Source organism: Prunus avium, chromosome 7 (genome assembly GCF_965620075.1).
Source record: "Prunus avium chromosome 7, drPruAviu1.hap1.1, whole genome shotgun sequence".
NCBI lineage: Eukaryota > Viridiplantae > Streptophyta > Magnoliopsida > Rosales > Rosaceae > Prunus > Prunus avium.
The window spans coordinates 7041798-7057870 of record NC_142290.1 but is presented as its reverse complement, the minus strand read 5'-3'; the positions used below and the strand labels follow the sequence as shown (position 1 = coordinate 7057870).

The following is a 16073-nucleotide window of genomic DNA, read 5'->3' as shown; positions in this document are numbered from 1 at the left end:
GGAATGCATTCTTCATCAAAGTTGTTCCAATGGGTGTCTATTATGACATATCCAAATTGGAGCCCCATTGGATACATATTGAAATCTCAGGCCTTCATACACCAAGACTGGTTCAGCAGCATCTTTTATTTCCAGCAACCAAAAGAAAACCCACATGGGTTGGCAGCAAAAGGCAGCCACAATTGAACACCCATGTGAAGAAAGCTTGAGGTGCAGCAAAAGAAGTATGGGATGAGATTGATTCCAACCACACTAACATAGACAAGATGAAGTGGGAGTTATGGGTTGTATTAAATGAGGAATGGTGGTGTTGGATTTCATCATGATGTTCCTCCCTCTTAGCCCTATAAATAGAGGAGTCTTCAAGCTACAAACTTGACTTCAGCCATCCTCCACACTTCCATCATTCCATCAACACATCCAGAAATCATCCTCATACATTCCCACAACCCCAAACACTCAAGCAATCAACCCAATACTCTAAATTGCCCCAAAATCACCAAAACAGCTCCAGAAAACCTCCCTTCCATTTCCCTACGAATTTCCTCTTTCTCAGCCATCACCACTCACTCAAACTCATCCCAAATCACCTCCATATCCTTCATACATCCTTCTAGACGTGGAGAAGCTCTTGGAGAAGCATTGGACACCACAAGAACTTCAAAAAGGGTTTTTCTACTCTTATGGCATTCATTATGTTTTCCCATTTCTGTTTTAGTTTCTTTTCCATTATGAGTAGCTAAATCCATAACTAGGGCTTCGATGTAACCTAACATGAATATTCTGGGTTTATAAGTTTGAAGTTTGGAGTTTCAAGTTTGATTCATGATTCATGTTCTTATTCATTATGCTTATAAGTTAACATGCTTGTTTGAATGATTGATCACCATTAGAACTTGTTTGTTAACTATCTTGGTTTGAATTAAGAGTAGACACCATGCTTTAATTCGAATTGAACTATGAATAGGAAGAGTATGTATGGACATTCGACAACAGGGATTAGATACATGCTTGGTTGTTTAAATTGTTCTTCTATGCTTAATGGGTTCCTAATGCTTAATTTTAGGTTAGACAACAAATGATCAAATTAGGGAATTAGGAACACAAGGTTAGGACCAAACACCATGGCCTAATCATACTTTAGCTAGAATCAATCTTTGAATATGAATTAGACTTGTTACTTGACTCCTTATAACCCAGAATTGAATTGTTATGGTGATTCGAATGCCCTAGTCTCCAAATCTGTTTTCCATCTCTTAAAACCACTCTTTGTTACATTTGTTTACTTGTTTTTGTTTGCAATTTTATTTTGCTTATTTTGTTCAACAATCACAACCACTCTTGCTTTAAATTCTGTTTTAGACATAACCTCCTACTTTCTTGAATTTGGTAAGCTAAGTACATAACTAGTTTTAACTTCTCAGTCTTCGTGGGTACGACCTCGTACTTGTCTTGCTATACTACTAATTGCCCCGTACAATTGCGAGTTAACATAATAATTAACAACAATCACCCCGATATGAAAACCACGTAGACACATACAAGTATGAAGTGCGAACTTGATTGCTGAGGAAAACCTCCAAGATGTTCCTGTTCTACAGTCAAGGGAGTGGGTGGCACATGAGGCAGAGACGGAAGAAGATATTTCAGGAGAAATTTCCTGGGGTGGTGGCTGCGGGCCAGGAATAGCCGCAAGTTCCCAATGATTTTCTTGGTATGGAACTGTCAAGGTCTTGGGCCAGACCTGACAGTTCGAGCCCTCCATGGGCTTATCTGGAAGCACCGCCCTTTGCTATTTTCTTGATGGAAACGAAGATGAAAACCAGCAAAATAGAAGGTTTACGAAGAAGAATGGGATACCATATGGGTTTTGATGTGGCTCATGTTGGCACAGCTGGTGGCTTAAGTTTATGGTGGGATACATCTGTAAGTGCTGAAATTCAATTTAGTTATACAAATGTTATTTGCTCTATGATGAAATCTATAAATACTGGGAGATAATTGCGTGCATATTGGATTTATGGTACTCCTTATAGGGAGGCAAAGAATGAATTTTGGTATTGGATGGAGCAATCTTTTGCTCCAACAAATCATGCTTGGTTTTGTGGAGGAGACTTTAATGAATTTTTGTGGGGTCACAAAAAGAGCGGTGGAAGTGAGCCTTCTCACTCTCGCCCAAAATTTCTACATAACTTTATGTCAAAGACGGCTCTAATGGATCTGGGTTATGTTGGGCCTTGTTTTACTTGGAGAGGTAGAGCGCGCAATGGAGATTTGGTTCAAGAACGGCTTGATAGGGGTTTGGTTAATTATGAATGGCAAACTGCTTGGCCAAACACCACCATATACCATGAGACAGTTGTGGGGTCTGACCTAGAGGTGTCAAACGGGACGGGCCGGCCCAGCACGGCACAAGCCCAGCCCGTTTAAATGAGGCACGGCACGGCACGAGCACGAATATTAGTGGGCCGTGCTCGGCACGGTACGAAAGCTTGGACCGGGCTGGGATTTAAAAAAAGGTCCAATGGACCGGGCCGGCCCGTGGCCCGAAATTAAATGGACTTGGCCCGAGCCCGCTTCAAGCACGGCACGAGCCCGAGCCCACGGCACGGCCCGGCCCGAGCCCGAGCCCGCTTCAATCCTCTATTGCATTTTTTTAAGACAAAAAAAAAGTTGGAATAACAAATAAAAAATTGAGTAATGAAAATAAAATATAAAATAATAAAAACAAACTTGGAAGTTGGACTCGTTGAAAGTTGAAACACCCCAGCATTAATAATGACTTAACAAACAGAACCAACTTTGTTGGACTCTGGAGTCAGTTGAAGGGTTGGAACTTGGAGAGGCATGAGGCCATGCGTGAGGCCATGCGTGAAGTACTTTTCAGTAAACAAACCATCATCTCCTCCTCTTCCTCTCGATTTCTGCATATTCTCATATCATAAATCGTTAGGAAATATCCCTAATTATATAAACCCCAAATCAGTGTTGGAACTTGGAAGATCCATATAGCATCATAAACCAAAACCTGTGTTGGAGGCATCTAAATAGCTTGCGAACCATCAGCACGAACCAATTCTCTAATTCTACAGAGTTGGATTTGCAAGGTAAGAGCTTTAACATATAGTTTCTATGTTTAGTTGCTCAAAATTTGTGAGAAACATTGATTGTAGGGTTTGATTTTGTTTTTATTTTTATTTTTAATTATTTATCAAAACAACAGTCTAAATTTTTTGATTTTTTGGTGTGGGTTTTGCAGATTCTACCTTCTGGGTTCAAATTGAGAGATAAGAAGGCGTGAAATTCTATGGGACTATTCTTCCAAAGGCTATGTGTATTTATTGCAAGCATACTTTGACTTGTAAAACTGAAAATGGTACTGGGCATCTTCGTGGAAAAAAAATCAAGGGAAAAAAAAAATTCAAATTAAATGGGTTGGTTCTTGGGCCCGAGTATGGCACGAGCACGGCACGGGCACGACACGAGCCCGGCACGGCCCGTTTCAATTTGGACATGGGCTTTGGGCCGGGCTGGGATTTATGATTTTACTAAATGGGCTGGCACGGCACGGCCCGATAAGTTAAATGGGCCGGCCCGGCACGGCACGAAAATGTTAAAAGCACGAGTTTAAATGGGCCGGGCCGGCCCGGCACGGCCCGTTTGACACCTCTAGTCTGACCACTGTCCCTTAATTGTGAATTGTGAACCACGATCTCGTTGGAGCAAAAGGCTTTTCAAGTTTGAAGCTAATTGGGCACGAGAAGAGGAGAGCTATAGACTAGTTGGAAAGTGCTGGAGTGATACTCTGGAGGGGCCCTAGGTCAGGAGATGGAAGTACAAATTGAATCAATGCAAGACCCAATTAAAAATCTGGAGCAAGGAAAAGTTTAAGAACAACAATGTGGAGATTGATTGTCTAATGGAGCAGCTGCGCTTCATGCAAGATAATTGGGAGATGAATTATCAAGACATAAAAGTGATAACACACAAGATCAATGAGTTATGGGGGAGAGAGGAATGCTACTGGAGACAACGGTCTAGAATAAAGTGGTTGAACGAAGGGGATTCAAATACCTCATACTTTCACCAATCAATGATCCAGAGGCGGAGGCAAAACAAAATTGCTCGGATAAAATACCATGAGGGCCGGTGGGTGGACAATCCAAAGAAGATCAGGCACACCATTGAAGCTCATTTCAAGGAGCTATTTACAACAAGTGGAAATAGAGATTGGAGTGAAGCTATTGATTGTGTTCCAAGTGTGGTCACTGATGAAATGAATATTGTGTTGACTAGTCCAGTTACAGAGCAAGAAGTTAAAGAAGCTGCTTTCCAAATGGGAGGAATGAGAGCGCCTGGGCCAGACGGCTTTCAAGGCATTTTTTACCAGTCCTATTGGGGTATCATCCATGCTGAAGTACAAGGTACATCAAACGACTTTTTCAATGGTACTACCTCCCCACAAACTCTAAATGCCATCCATATTGCCCTTGTACCTAAAACTGCATGTCCAGAATCTGTCTCACAATTTCACCCTATTGGTCTCTGCAATTTCTCACACAAAATCCTCTCCAAAATCCTGGCAAACCGGCTCAAACCTCTTTTGCCCAGCTTAATCTCTGATAGTCAGAATGTATTTGTCCTGGACCGTCAGATTTAGGACAACATCATAATTGCTCATGAGGTTTTCCACTACCTCAAACTGAAAAACTCCAAGAAAAATTTCGAAATGGGGGTGAAATTGGACATGAATAAATCTTATGACAGGATAGAGTGGGACTTCCTTGAATCAATTATGCAGAAGATGGGCTTTGCTTCCTCTTGGATCCAATTGGTGATGACTTGTGTAACTACTGTCTAGCTTGCGGTGCTTCTCGAAGGTCATCTAGGTCGGAGGTTTAAGCCTTCTCGTGGTTTAAGGCAGGGTGATCCTATCTCACCCTACCTTTTCCTCTTTGTAAGTGAAGTGCTTTCTCTAATGATCCAAAAAGCCTATTTAACTGGTGTTTTGCAGGGAATCAGACTTAGTAACGTTGCCCCCACAATTTCCCACTTGATGTTTGCTGATGATACTCTAATTTTTCTGAAAGCTTCAATGCAAAATAGCAGGAATCTGGTCCACATTCTGAATAATTTTTCTGAAAGCTTCAGTGCAAAATAGCAGGAATCTGGTCCACATTCTGAATGCATATTGTAATGCCTCTGGATAGCGAGTAAACTTCTCCAAATCCACCCTATACTTCAGCTCCAACACTCCAGTGAACATTTGCGAAGAGATTTGTGGTGTTTTTAGTATGCCAGAGGTCGACGACCCAGGAAAATACCTTGGTCTTCCTACCATTTGGGGAAGAGCCAAACGTGAAGCTTTGCTCTACATAAAAGAAAGGATTTTGTTGAAAATTCAGGCCTGGAAACAACAACTTTTGTCTCAAGCTGGTCGTGAGGTCCTAATTAAGGTAGCGGCTCAAGCTGTCCCTCAATACCCTATGAATATTTTCTTGCCTCCCAAATCTATATGTAGAGAAATTGACTCCCTGCTATCCAACTTCTAGTGGGGCCAATCAGGAAGGGAGAAACGAATCCATTGGCTTAGTTGGGAGGCTCTAGGGAAACCAAAGAACAATGGTGGCATGGGCTTTTGCAACCTCCATGAGTTCAACCTTGCCCTGATAACCAAACACTGCTGGAGACTTATAAACGAGCCTAACTCTCTATGGGCGCAAATTCTAAAGGCTCGATACTTCCCAAATTGTAGCTTCTTGGAGGCCACAAAAGGAGGACGTGCCTCTTGGGCTTGGTCAAGCTTGCTGCAAGGGAGGGATATTATTTGTAAGGGTGCATTTTGGCAAGTGTTAAATGGTTCACAGACAAGAATTTGGGTTGACAAGTGGTTGCCAGGCCACCAAAATGGTAGAATCGAATTGAGGAATGTGCAAGCTTTGGATCTTATTCAACTTGTGGAGACAATTATCAACCCCATCACCAGAGAGTGGGAGCTTTCATCTGTAAGGAAGCAAATATCGAACCAGGAAGCTTCTGTAATCTCTCGCATTAGACTTACTGGGGAACAAGATTGACTGATTTGGCCTTTTGAGAGGTCGGGGAGTTATTCCATGAGGTCTGGGTATCATTGGCTTCAGCAAGAATCTGATCATATTCAAGGACGGGCCCCATCTTCTTCTTCAGTGTCTGATCCTAAAGTTTGGAAGCTTGTTTGGAACTTGGAAGCCCCTCCGAAAATTCGTAATTTCTTGTGGAAAGCGCTCAGGAATTGCTTAGCTACTAAAGAAAACATGTTCAGGAGGAAGATTAGTTCATCGCCTACTTGCCCCATTTGCTGCAATGAGCTAGAAACGGTGGAACATATGCTTCTTTTATGCACTTGGGTGGTGCCAATTTGGTTTGGAGGGTAGCTAAATCTGAGAATTGATAAGTTCTCCATTTCCACTTTTGCTAATTGGCTCCTTACTACAGTTGGTGATTTACCTTGCAGTCCCATTGACTTTGGCAGGACTATATCTATAATCACTTTCACATGTTGGCATATTTGGAAATTGCGTTGTAAGATGGCCTTTGAGCAAAGCAGACCCTCTCCGGATATTGCTATACGAGAGTCTCAAACAGCCTATGCAGAGTTCACTAATGCGTAGATCCACAAGAATGTCATCCATAGGCTGCCTCCTCAAAACATATCCCCAACTCAGCGATGGATGCCTCCATGTGTACTGATTTTGTAGAAGTTAATGTGGATGCCTCTTGTAAGCAAGGTATGGATGTGACTAGTGTGGGGGTCATAATTTGAAGAGCTGATGGGTCTTTCCTGGCAGGTTTCTTAGGCCCAACCAATGCATCCTCCTCAATTGAGGCTGAGACTTCGGCAATATTGGAAGGCTGCAAGTTAGCTCTCCATGAGGGGTTGAATAATGTGATAATTGAATCTGACTCATGCGAGGCGATTTCTAGTGTTCAAGGAAGCATTGCGAGAGGAAGGTGACAATTATACCCTCTTCTCAAAACCATTAAACAATTCTCTAGTAATTTTCATCAATGTCATTGGTCTGGGATTCCCAGAACCGCCAACTTGGCAGCTGATCACTTGGCCAAGCTATCTTCCTCAAGGATGCGCTCTTTTGTCTGGGTTGACCGACCCCCATCCTCTCTGACAGGCATTCTAAACAAGGATGTCCTACCATGCCCACCGCCACAAAATGGTTAGACTGATGCTGGTTGGTTTGTTACGTCTTTAGGCTTTTTGAAGCAGCGTCTCTTTCTTTCCAATTTGTATCCACAAGCTATGTTCACTTTGATGTTTCATTTCCTTGTAGTCCCTTGTCATTGGACTCCTGCCTGTTTGTATTTGGTGCTTTTGTTGCACCCTGGTTTTATTCAAGTACCAGTTTGTCCAAAAAAAAAAATTGACAGAGTGCGTAATTTGGGCAGATTTAAAAACATTAGGTTATGGCACACATGGGCTTCGCCAATTTGGTTAGAGCGGATGTCCTCTCCACTCTGCACCGAGTTCAAATCCCCTCCTTATAATTTAGATTATATTAAAGTAGAATACCCATTTGTATTAAATAAAATAAATAAAAAATATTGGGTCATGAAATTGAAACCTACAAGGAGTAAAATGTAATTAGAGATTTTTGTATAAATGTCACCTGAACTTATATCTCAGTTTCAATTTGTCACTTTAAAGAAAAAAATTAAGAGAAATGTCATCTTAATTTTTCAAAATCCATGATTTGTCATCTGACTTTAACACCATCCATTTTTAAGGGTATTTTAATCTTTCCATTTTCAAGGAAAAAGAAGAAAGTAATATATACTCCTATGTTTGGTATACATGTATATATGAATATTTGTATGTGGGTACTTAAATATAACAAATAAGAAATGAAACATATATAAGACTTATAAATTAAAAATAATGCAATTAAAATTACAAATCATAAAATATTATCATAATTTCGGAATTTTACTGAAAAAAAAATCAGAAAATCGGATCGGAATGGGTTTGGAAAACTTCATAAATTTTCGAATCAGAATTTTGGAATTTACAAATAGATTCTGATTCCGATCCTGATTTTATCCGAAAATTTGGGATTTCGGCACTTTCGGATATCGAATGTATCGGAGTTGGATTTTTTTGGAAATTTTCAAACATATCGGATGTATCCAATCCAATTTACACCCCTACACCAACCAGATGATAATGATCGCAAATTTCATTGTCCATTTTAAGAAAAAAGAGAAGAAGTATCAATATCTAACAAATCCTGCAAAGGTTCCTTAAGGTCAAGCTCCATATGTCCTTTTAGAAGTGTTTAAGTGGTTGCGAAGGTGGTTATATGGACCGAAACTAGGGCAGAGAGACCTAGAAATCAAAGTGGAAGTGCAAAAAAATAATTGGATACATAGTCCACAGTATAATAGAAACCAAGCTTTGTAAAACTTACAGATGGTATGGGAACAATTTTACTAGCTGAAACAGAAAGAGACGTTATTCCCCAATGGTTGTTTTGACTTCCTTGAATTTTGACTGTGTATGAACCCAAGTATTCTCGTAATGCAGCTTGAAAAAGACCAAGAGCATCTTCTTGTATCTTGGCAGTCCCCTACCTTAGGGGACAATATTTCGAAGGAAACTTCTTGTGTGAATCTGAATCACTGACCTGAAGGCTAACTCATGATCAGGACAAAACCAAATGGAAACAAATCATAATAAATTGGTGGGGAAAAAATTAGAGGGATAAAAGAAAGGTTCAAATACAAAACAGATAAGTACCTCGTATGCGGTAGCATGCAGCACTAGTGTATGAGCAAACCTTTCGTTTTGGTCCAAGTCCAATTGAAGGCATTCACTAAATTCCTCACAAAGTTCATGAAGCCAATGTTGAACCTGCAAGAAGAGCCAGAAACCAGGTATGACGGCCATTGAGGAGAATATGTTCTAGAATCCACTTTCGTCCAAGGTGTAAGAAAAGAGGGATCCACATGCCTTATTTCATTTTGGTAAAAATATGATTACATGAATGACAACTGCAATGCCTTACGCTTGACTGGCTAGAAAGTTGTTGTTTTTTTTGTCAAATTATAGGTTTTTTTTTAAAAAAAAAAACTAAAAGGAGTTGGGATCTTCCAGCACATGATCTTTCAAGAAGCTTAGACTCTTAGATATTTTTGTAAAGGAATGATGAATATTGAGCTTACTTCAACACTCTATTTGGGGAGGAGTGAGAGCTGATGTCAGAAGCTCAAGGTCGACCATATACCTTTTGATTTGGTAAACATTAAGCTTACTTTGATACTCTATTTGGGAAGGAGTTAGAGCGGATGTCAAAAGCTCAAGGTGGACCATGTCAATACTTTTTGATATTCTATAAAGCTTCATTTGAACAACTCAAATTCTCAAAAGAAGCTGTGATGTGGACACAGTAAACCTATACGTGGCATTCCCCATTCTAGCATGCATTTTCTATCTCTCATGTCATGTCAAAATGAGAGAACTATAAATCTGTGAGTATCTTGTAAACCTAGTGAATCCCAGTACAACAAACAAGGCACAGCTGACATAGAAAGTAGTGACATTAGTGCAACTTGAGGTGATATTCATATTGAACTGAGAAATTTCAATAGTAAGGAGATTTAGCACATTTATATTTCTCCTAAGTTGAGTGACATTATTGACCCAAAAAAAAAGTTGAGTGACATTAAAGACACTAAATCCCTTAACTGCTTAATTCATGAGTTCAAGATTGTCTATTCGAGAAAATTACATACAGAAGAAATTGTCTTCAAAGCCCGAGGTTCAGGAAATGTCTTCCCAGAACCATGGCTCTTCGGAAGAAGGCGCCCCTCTACATCTTCCCCACTTTCCCTCTAGCAATATTCCATAACCAGGTACTGTGATTCATGAACAATGTAGAAATCAGAAATGCGATCCTGACAAGCTGTTGAATCAGTTAAGAAAATGAGACATGTAGTAACTTTAAATGTTGAAGGTGCTTCTTCAGATTAGATACAGCCTTGAAAATGGAAATCAGAAAAAATTCCAAAAATGTCAGCAAACTTAGAAAATACAAGGGAAAACAATTATTTTTATTTCATTAGGAAGAAAGACATTTCTAAAATCAATATGTTGAGCGGAAATGTGCAGAAAGCTATATGTTTGAGGATGTACACAAGATATACATATATATACCAGACAACGCCTATAAGTTTTAAAAAAAGGAGAAATTTATTCAATGATAGGTGGTCACCCAGTATTGATTCCATAACGTTCTTGTAGCTTTTCTTCTTTTGCATGCATAGTATTTTGCCACAACTATTTTATTCCAGGTAGAACGATACAAAACTTACATTTTCTTAATTGCATGGAATCTAGCAATCCTTTCACAGATGAGACCGGAACAATAGTTTGTTGTGCAGGTTTATTCATACCACTTGCAAGTTTGGCTAGTATTATTAGTGGATTTAGTTTTATGCTCATACACTCTAAATATGAAGGGGGAAATACAATATAACGTACTAAATAAATAACATATATTTTTGGAGATGTGAAGCCCGAAGGCTACACAGAGCTCCTACACAAACTTACTTGAGACAAACCTTAGTAAGATTGATACTTCAAATACTCTACTACAACACACACTTGATACTCCTGATACACACAAAACATAGAGTGGATATAACACCTATTTATAGGTCATAATATTAACTCAACATTAAACATAATCATAACCATTATACTCACTAAACCTCACATTAACTTCAACTCATAAACTAGACATAATAAGATTCTAACTTTTATTTCCTAAACTTCTGACCTTTGAAATTACCCCAACAATCTCTCCTATAATTTTAAAGCTTATTAACGTAGATGTTTTCCCTCTTACTCGTCTATGTCACTTATGTTCATGATACTTTGACGCTGGCCAAGACCATTTTCTTCTGGATTTTCATCTTGTGTTAGCATTCCAATTTCTAGCTCTAGATCCATCACTTGATCTTGTAGTGTTTCAATATCTTCCTGCAGCTTTCCATATTCGATCTTGAAATTCATCAACACATTAAAGTTGACATCAAGCACTTTAATGATGTCATGTTCAATCCCATAATTCAGACAAAAATATGCCGCCAAGTGTTCTGCCTCCTTCTTTGTGTTTTTCCATCTACTTGAAAAATTCGGATGTGCGCCTCCATCAAAACTAAATGATACATGACAGGACCCAACCCAAATTCCAATTTGGAATCTGAGCTGAATCCTGTGTGTGAACGACAACTGGTATGTTTTGAGCACTGTTGACAAAAATGCCCTTATAAGTTTCAAAAAAAATTCCCAAGGTTGGCTTCTGCCGAAAATTCGGCAGAGTCTACCTTGTAAAATGCTAATTTCCCAAAAGTTTTTACCTGTACAAAACTCAATTCTAATATCCACAATCTTTAGCAGGCATTAGACAAATAATTTTAAATGGCCTCATGCCTCAATAAATCAAATAAAACATTTCAACCTTTAAAATTGAACTCAACTCTTAGAACACTGTTAATACTTAATCAACTTTCAATAAAACCCAACTGAACAAATTCTATGCACTTGATTTTATGGCTGCACCTAGTAACTCCAGGTTGCCTACGTACCCTTACAAAGGGATCAAGCCATACATAGTTCTTCCACTTTTTATTATATAGCACTTACATATCTTTGTCTATTGTTATTTTTCAATGTGATTGCAAATCAATCCAAGTTCTCATGTTAGTGATATGTTGAATAATACTCACAAACTCTAAAGCAATACTTTCCAATTTTCCCAATTCTCAAAACAGTTCATACTTGCACATAAGTAGGCTACTCACTAAATTTCCTCTAATTCATAAATCAATTTATATATTACTGGCTTAAATTATATATATATAAAATTAAAATTAAACAAACAAGCTCCGAAGACACTTTTAACTTCGAAGCTCACATAAGGCTCATTTATAAATATATATATATATATATATATATATATATATATATATATATATATATATAACTTATTACAGATAAGTAGGAAAACGAAAAAATTAATAAAATAGCATTGACCATGTGAAATCTTAATGTCAATATCAAAAATTTAAATAAAACATGTTTTTCCCTCTTCTACTTGTAAAACAAACTCATCACTTAAGAAAATAATTTTGAACTGTATAAAACCCTTAAAACTTAGAAAGTTCTCAATCCTTGTCTCATAAGTCGGAAAACATGTGTTTAAACCTTCACCAATAAGTAACACAAAGTCATCCTGAGCCACATTCCTCGCAGGCCTCGGAGACACAAAGTCAACCCGAGCCGCAATCCTAGCAGAACTCGGTAGACATGTAGTCAGCTCGAGAACGCACATCCTCGCACCACATGTTCAGGCGTCCCGGAAACTCGTGGGGCGGCAACTTGGGGGGGGGGGGGGGGGGGCGGAACTTATCATAAAATTCCCCTTATTCCACAAACCATATTTCAATTTTTTTCTCAACTATCTTTGAATTTATACCACATACTATTGAGAACTAGTGTCCATAATTCCTCATTTTCAACTATTGAGTATATATATTAAATATAGACATGCACTTAGATATTTAATTAATATATTAATCACATCGAAATCCGATTAACAAACCATTCCGATACTATAATAATAATCTTAATAGTAATAAATGAATAAATAAATAAAAAATAAATGAACATTACCCCTAGAGATTCCATCACTTCCAATAATGCATAATCTTCAAATATCGAAGATAGCATTTAGGAATATCATAAAATACTATAGCATAGACTCAAAATCCAAACTTAGTCAAACTAGTTCACAAACAACCAAGCCTCATTTACACAGTCATTTTAGCACTTCTCGAATGGTGAAACTACCTCGGAAGACTCACGGTCAATTGAGGGTCAAACTTTCTACATTGGGTCAACCGAGCCCGTGTTGCGTAGATTTAGCTCCACCAAAATGGATTAAGCTGCATCCTCAACTTGTGATACTCGCAAGTGCACGAACCGTTGGTAGTATAGCATATGTAAGTGCGAGGTCGATTCCACAGGGATTGGTGATTGAATGATCCAATTTAGTTTCCCTACACAAAATAGAAACAAAAACAAAGAACATAAAACAAGGAAGAAAGAAATAAGTAACTCAAGCAAATAAGTTCCCAAGTTCAATTTAGATTAATGGATTGATTCTAGCTAAAGTATGATTAAGCCATGGTGTGTGGTCATAACCTTGTGTTCCTAATTCCCTAATTTGATCATTTGTTGTCTAACCTAAAATTAAGCATTAGGAACCCATTAAGCATAGAAGAACATTTTAAACAACCAAGTATGTATCTAATCCCTGTTGTCGAATGTCCATACATACTCTTCCTATTCATAGTTCAATTCGAATTAAAGCATGGTGTATACTCTTAATTCAAACCAAGATAGCTAACATGCAAGCCTAAATGGTGATCAATCATTCAAACTAGCATATTAACTTATAAGCATAATGAATAAGAACAAAAACCATAATTGAAACTTGGAAACTAATTCAACTTGAAAACTTAAGAAAAGAATTTACATAACAAAGAAAAATAAATTACAACTAAGAAAACATTAAGGAAACTAAGAGAACTTTGAGGAAGAAAGGAAGTGTTTGAGAACTTTGAGGAGGGAGAAGAAAGTGTTTGGGAACTTTAGAGAATTTTGGAAGAACATGTGTTTGAGAGCTTTGAGGATTTTGGAAGGGAATGTGTTTAAGACATGGGGAATTTGGAAGAGAGTGTTTGAGAACTTGGAGGATTTGGAGAAGAAAGTAGAGAGGTGTTTTGAGAGCTTTGTGGATTTTGGAAGAGAGTGTTTAGGAACTTTGAGAATTTGGAAGAGAGTGGTTGAGAACTTGGAGGATGTTTGTGAACTTGGAGAATTTGAGAACTTAGGGAAGGAAGAGAAATGTGTTTGTGAAGTGTTTGAGACATGGAGACTTTTGGAAGAGAAGGGAAGTAGAGAGATGTTTGAGAACTTTGAGGATTTTGGAAGAACATGTGTTTGAAAGCTTTAGAGAATTAGAAGAAGAGAAAGGAAAAGTGTTTGATATTTAGTACAAAGAAAATTTAATAGAATGATCTTATTACAACAATTGAGAACTACAAAGGGAAACTAAGAGAATTTGAGGGAGAGAAGGGAAGGGAGCTCTAGAGAAGTGTTTGAGAGCTCCCCCCCTTGGGGTGTTATTACAAGCTTAGAGAACTTCCCTATTTATAGGCCTAGGGGAAGTGAAAATCAGAATTCAATAAGACTAATGCATACAACACTTGAATTATAAAATCTGAAATGGTTGATGCACTTGTATTAGAAAATCTGAAATGGGTGATGCACTTGTATTAGAAAATCTTGAATTGGTTGATGCACTTCACCACTAAATCCCACCAGCAGCCCTAGCTCATCTTCATGTCACCATGACCAAGCTTCCAACCAGAAATGATAGCTCATACCTAGCTCACCATGACCAAGCATCCAACCAGCACATGCTGAGGTCAGCATGACCAGCAACTTCAAGGGCTTACAACTTGGGCTTCTCTTAATCAAATTAGGACTTTAAGCACTCTAAATTGAAGTTCAGAATGTCTTCTTTCCAGCCATATGTTATTTGGGCCAATCCAAGGTCGGAGGAAGAAGTTAAGGCCGAAACAAATTGCTAACTCATTTTCCGCGCTGATAAGATCCATCCTGAGCATGGTTCTGTGTTTGCTAGGTAACGGACTCCAGATTTATCCAATGGGGCTGAATTTTGGATATGTTATAGTACACACCAATTGGAGCAACTTTCATGAAGAATGTGGCCTCATCCGAGCTATGTAGGTTGCTGAAACAAAGCTTGCAATATGACCTACGGAACTGGACTGGCAGGGGGCTGTAGCCATAATGAATTTGTCTTTAAGCTCTTCATCAATTCATCCAAATTAGGCCTTAACATGCTTGAATTGCATGAATTATGTTCTCCAAAGCCATCATTGTTACCTAAAGCTCAATTAACTGAAAGATAAACACAAAAAGGATTAAAAGCACAAGTTTAACTCAAAAACATAACCAAATCATAAGCTAGAAGGGTAAGAAATAATATACAATTATGAACCGATCAGCCCGCTGGGCCCACGACCTCCCAATTCCGATTTGAGAGTTTCCACGGATTCAACAAGGTTTACTATACTTGTCCTGCAAGTTTGGTCCGAGTCGAACGATCGGATCGCTCACAATCACATGATCGGATGGTTATCGTTGATCTAAACTTTGAATTATTGAATTGGAGTATCTGGGACACCGATTCTCAATATGCGAATTTCTATACGATCCTAGAAGTGCCTAGATCAACATAATTGAAAATGAAGTCGATCCAACGATCCGAACATATCAAACTTGGATAACGCCTAATATGCGATATTTGATTGACAATCAAACGGTAACCAAATTCATATCCGAGCATACCGTCGTGCTTGGGACGACATGATGATTATTTTAAGACTCAAAGACTGGCCAAAAAGGGGCCCACACTCCACCACACGCGCCGGCAATGCGTGGGTGTCCAAAGCGATTCTAGAGATCGAAAAATCACCAAACCGCCGGTCAAGACTTATACATACATGATCAGCACATAGAGTGGAGCAACTTTTGTTCTTGGACCTACCTAAAAGTCGATGGTAGTGGCCGGAATCGAAGGTCGAAACCGGTCAAAACTTCTATCGCTTAAATACCCACCAAAACTCATAAATTTCTCCTAAATAACCCAACCAGCAGCTAGAACACCTCGAGTGGATGAGAAAGCATACCTGGATCGCAAGATTTGGTGCCCGAAATCGTTTGAACGAGCTTGAGAAAAATTCACAAAAACTGGCAACTTTTTCTCGTTTTTCCGGCCAAACACGGCTGCTATGGCAGCTGGGCTGGGCTGGGACTGGAAGAGAAGAGTGGTGCTGTCCTTTTGAGACAAGTGCCGCCAAGAATGGTGGCCGGTGGTGGCAGTGGTGGCTCTTGGAGCCACCAGCTGTTAAAAAAAAACGAGGGG

General features: G+C 38.9%; 1 protein-coding gene across 1 annotated transcript; it reads left to right on the top strand.

The window, feature by feature from the left end:
- The first annotated feature begins 4093 nt into the window (after nt 1-4093).
- LOC148292929 (uncharacterized) lies at nt 4094-6077 on the top strand. The gene is made up of 4 exons (XM_088244506.1): nt 4094-4633; nt 4862-4957; nt 5211-5456; nt 5553-6077. Exons 1-4 carry the CDS (start codon nt 4094-4096, stop codon nt 6075-6077), a joined length of 1407 nt encoding a protein of 468 aa, XP_088100632.1.
- The last annotated feature ends 9996 nt before the right edge of the window (nt 6078-16073 follow it).

What these genes read in the sequence shown, in the direction of transcription:
- LOC148292929 (XM_088244506.1), top strand. Translation starts at nt 4,094, where the DNA reads ATGATCCAGAGGCGGAGGCAAAACAAAATTGCTCGGATAAAATACCAT. An exon ending in TAATCTCTGATAGTCAGAAT is followed by an intron (nt 4,634 to 4,861) that starts GTATTTGTCCTG and finishes ACTACTGTCTAG; the next exon opens with CTTGCGGTGCTTCTCGAAGG. An exon ending in CACCCTACCTTTTCCTCTTT is followed by an intron (nt 4,958 to 5,210) that starts GTAAGTGAAGTG and finishes GCCTCTGGATAG; the next exon opens with CGAGTAAACTTCTCCAAATC.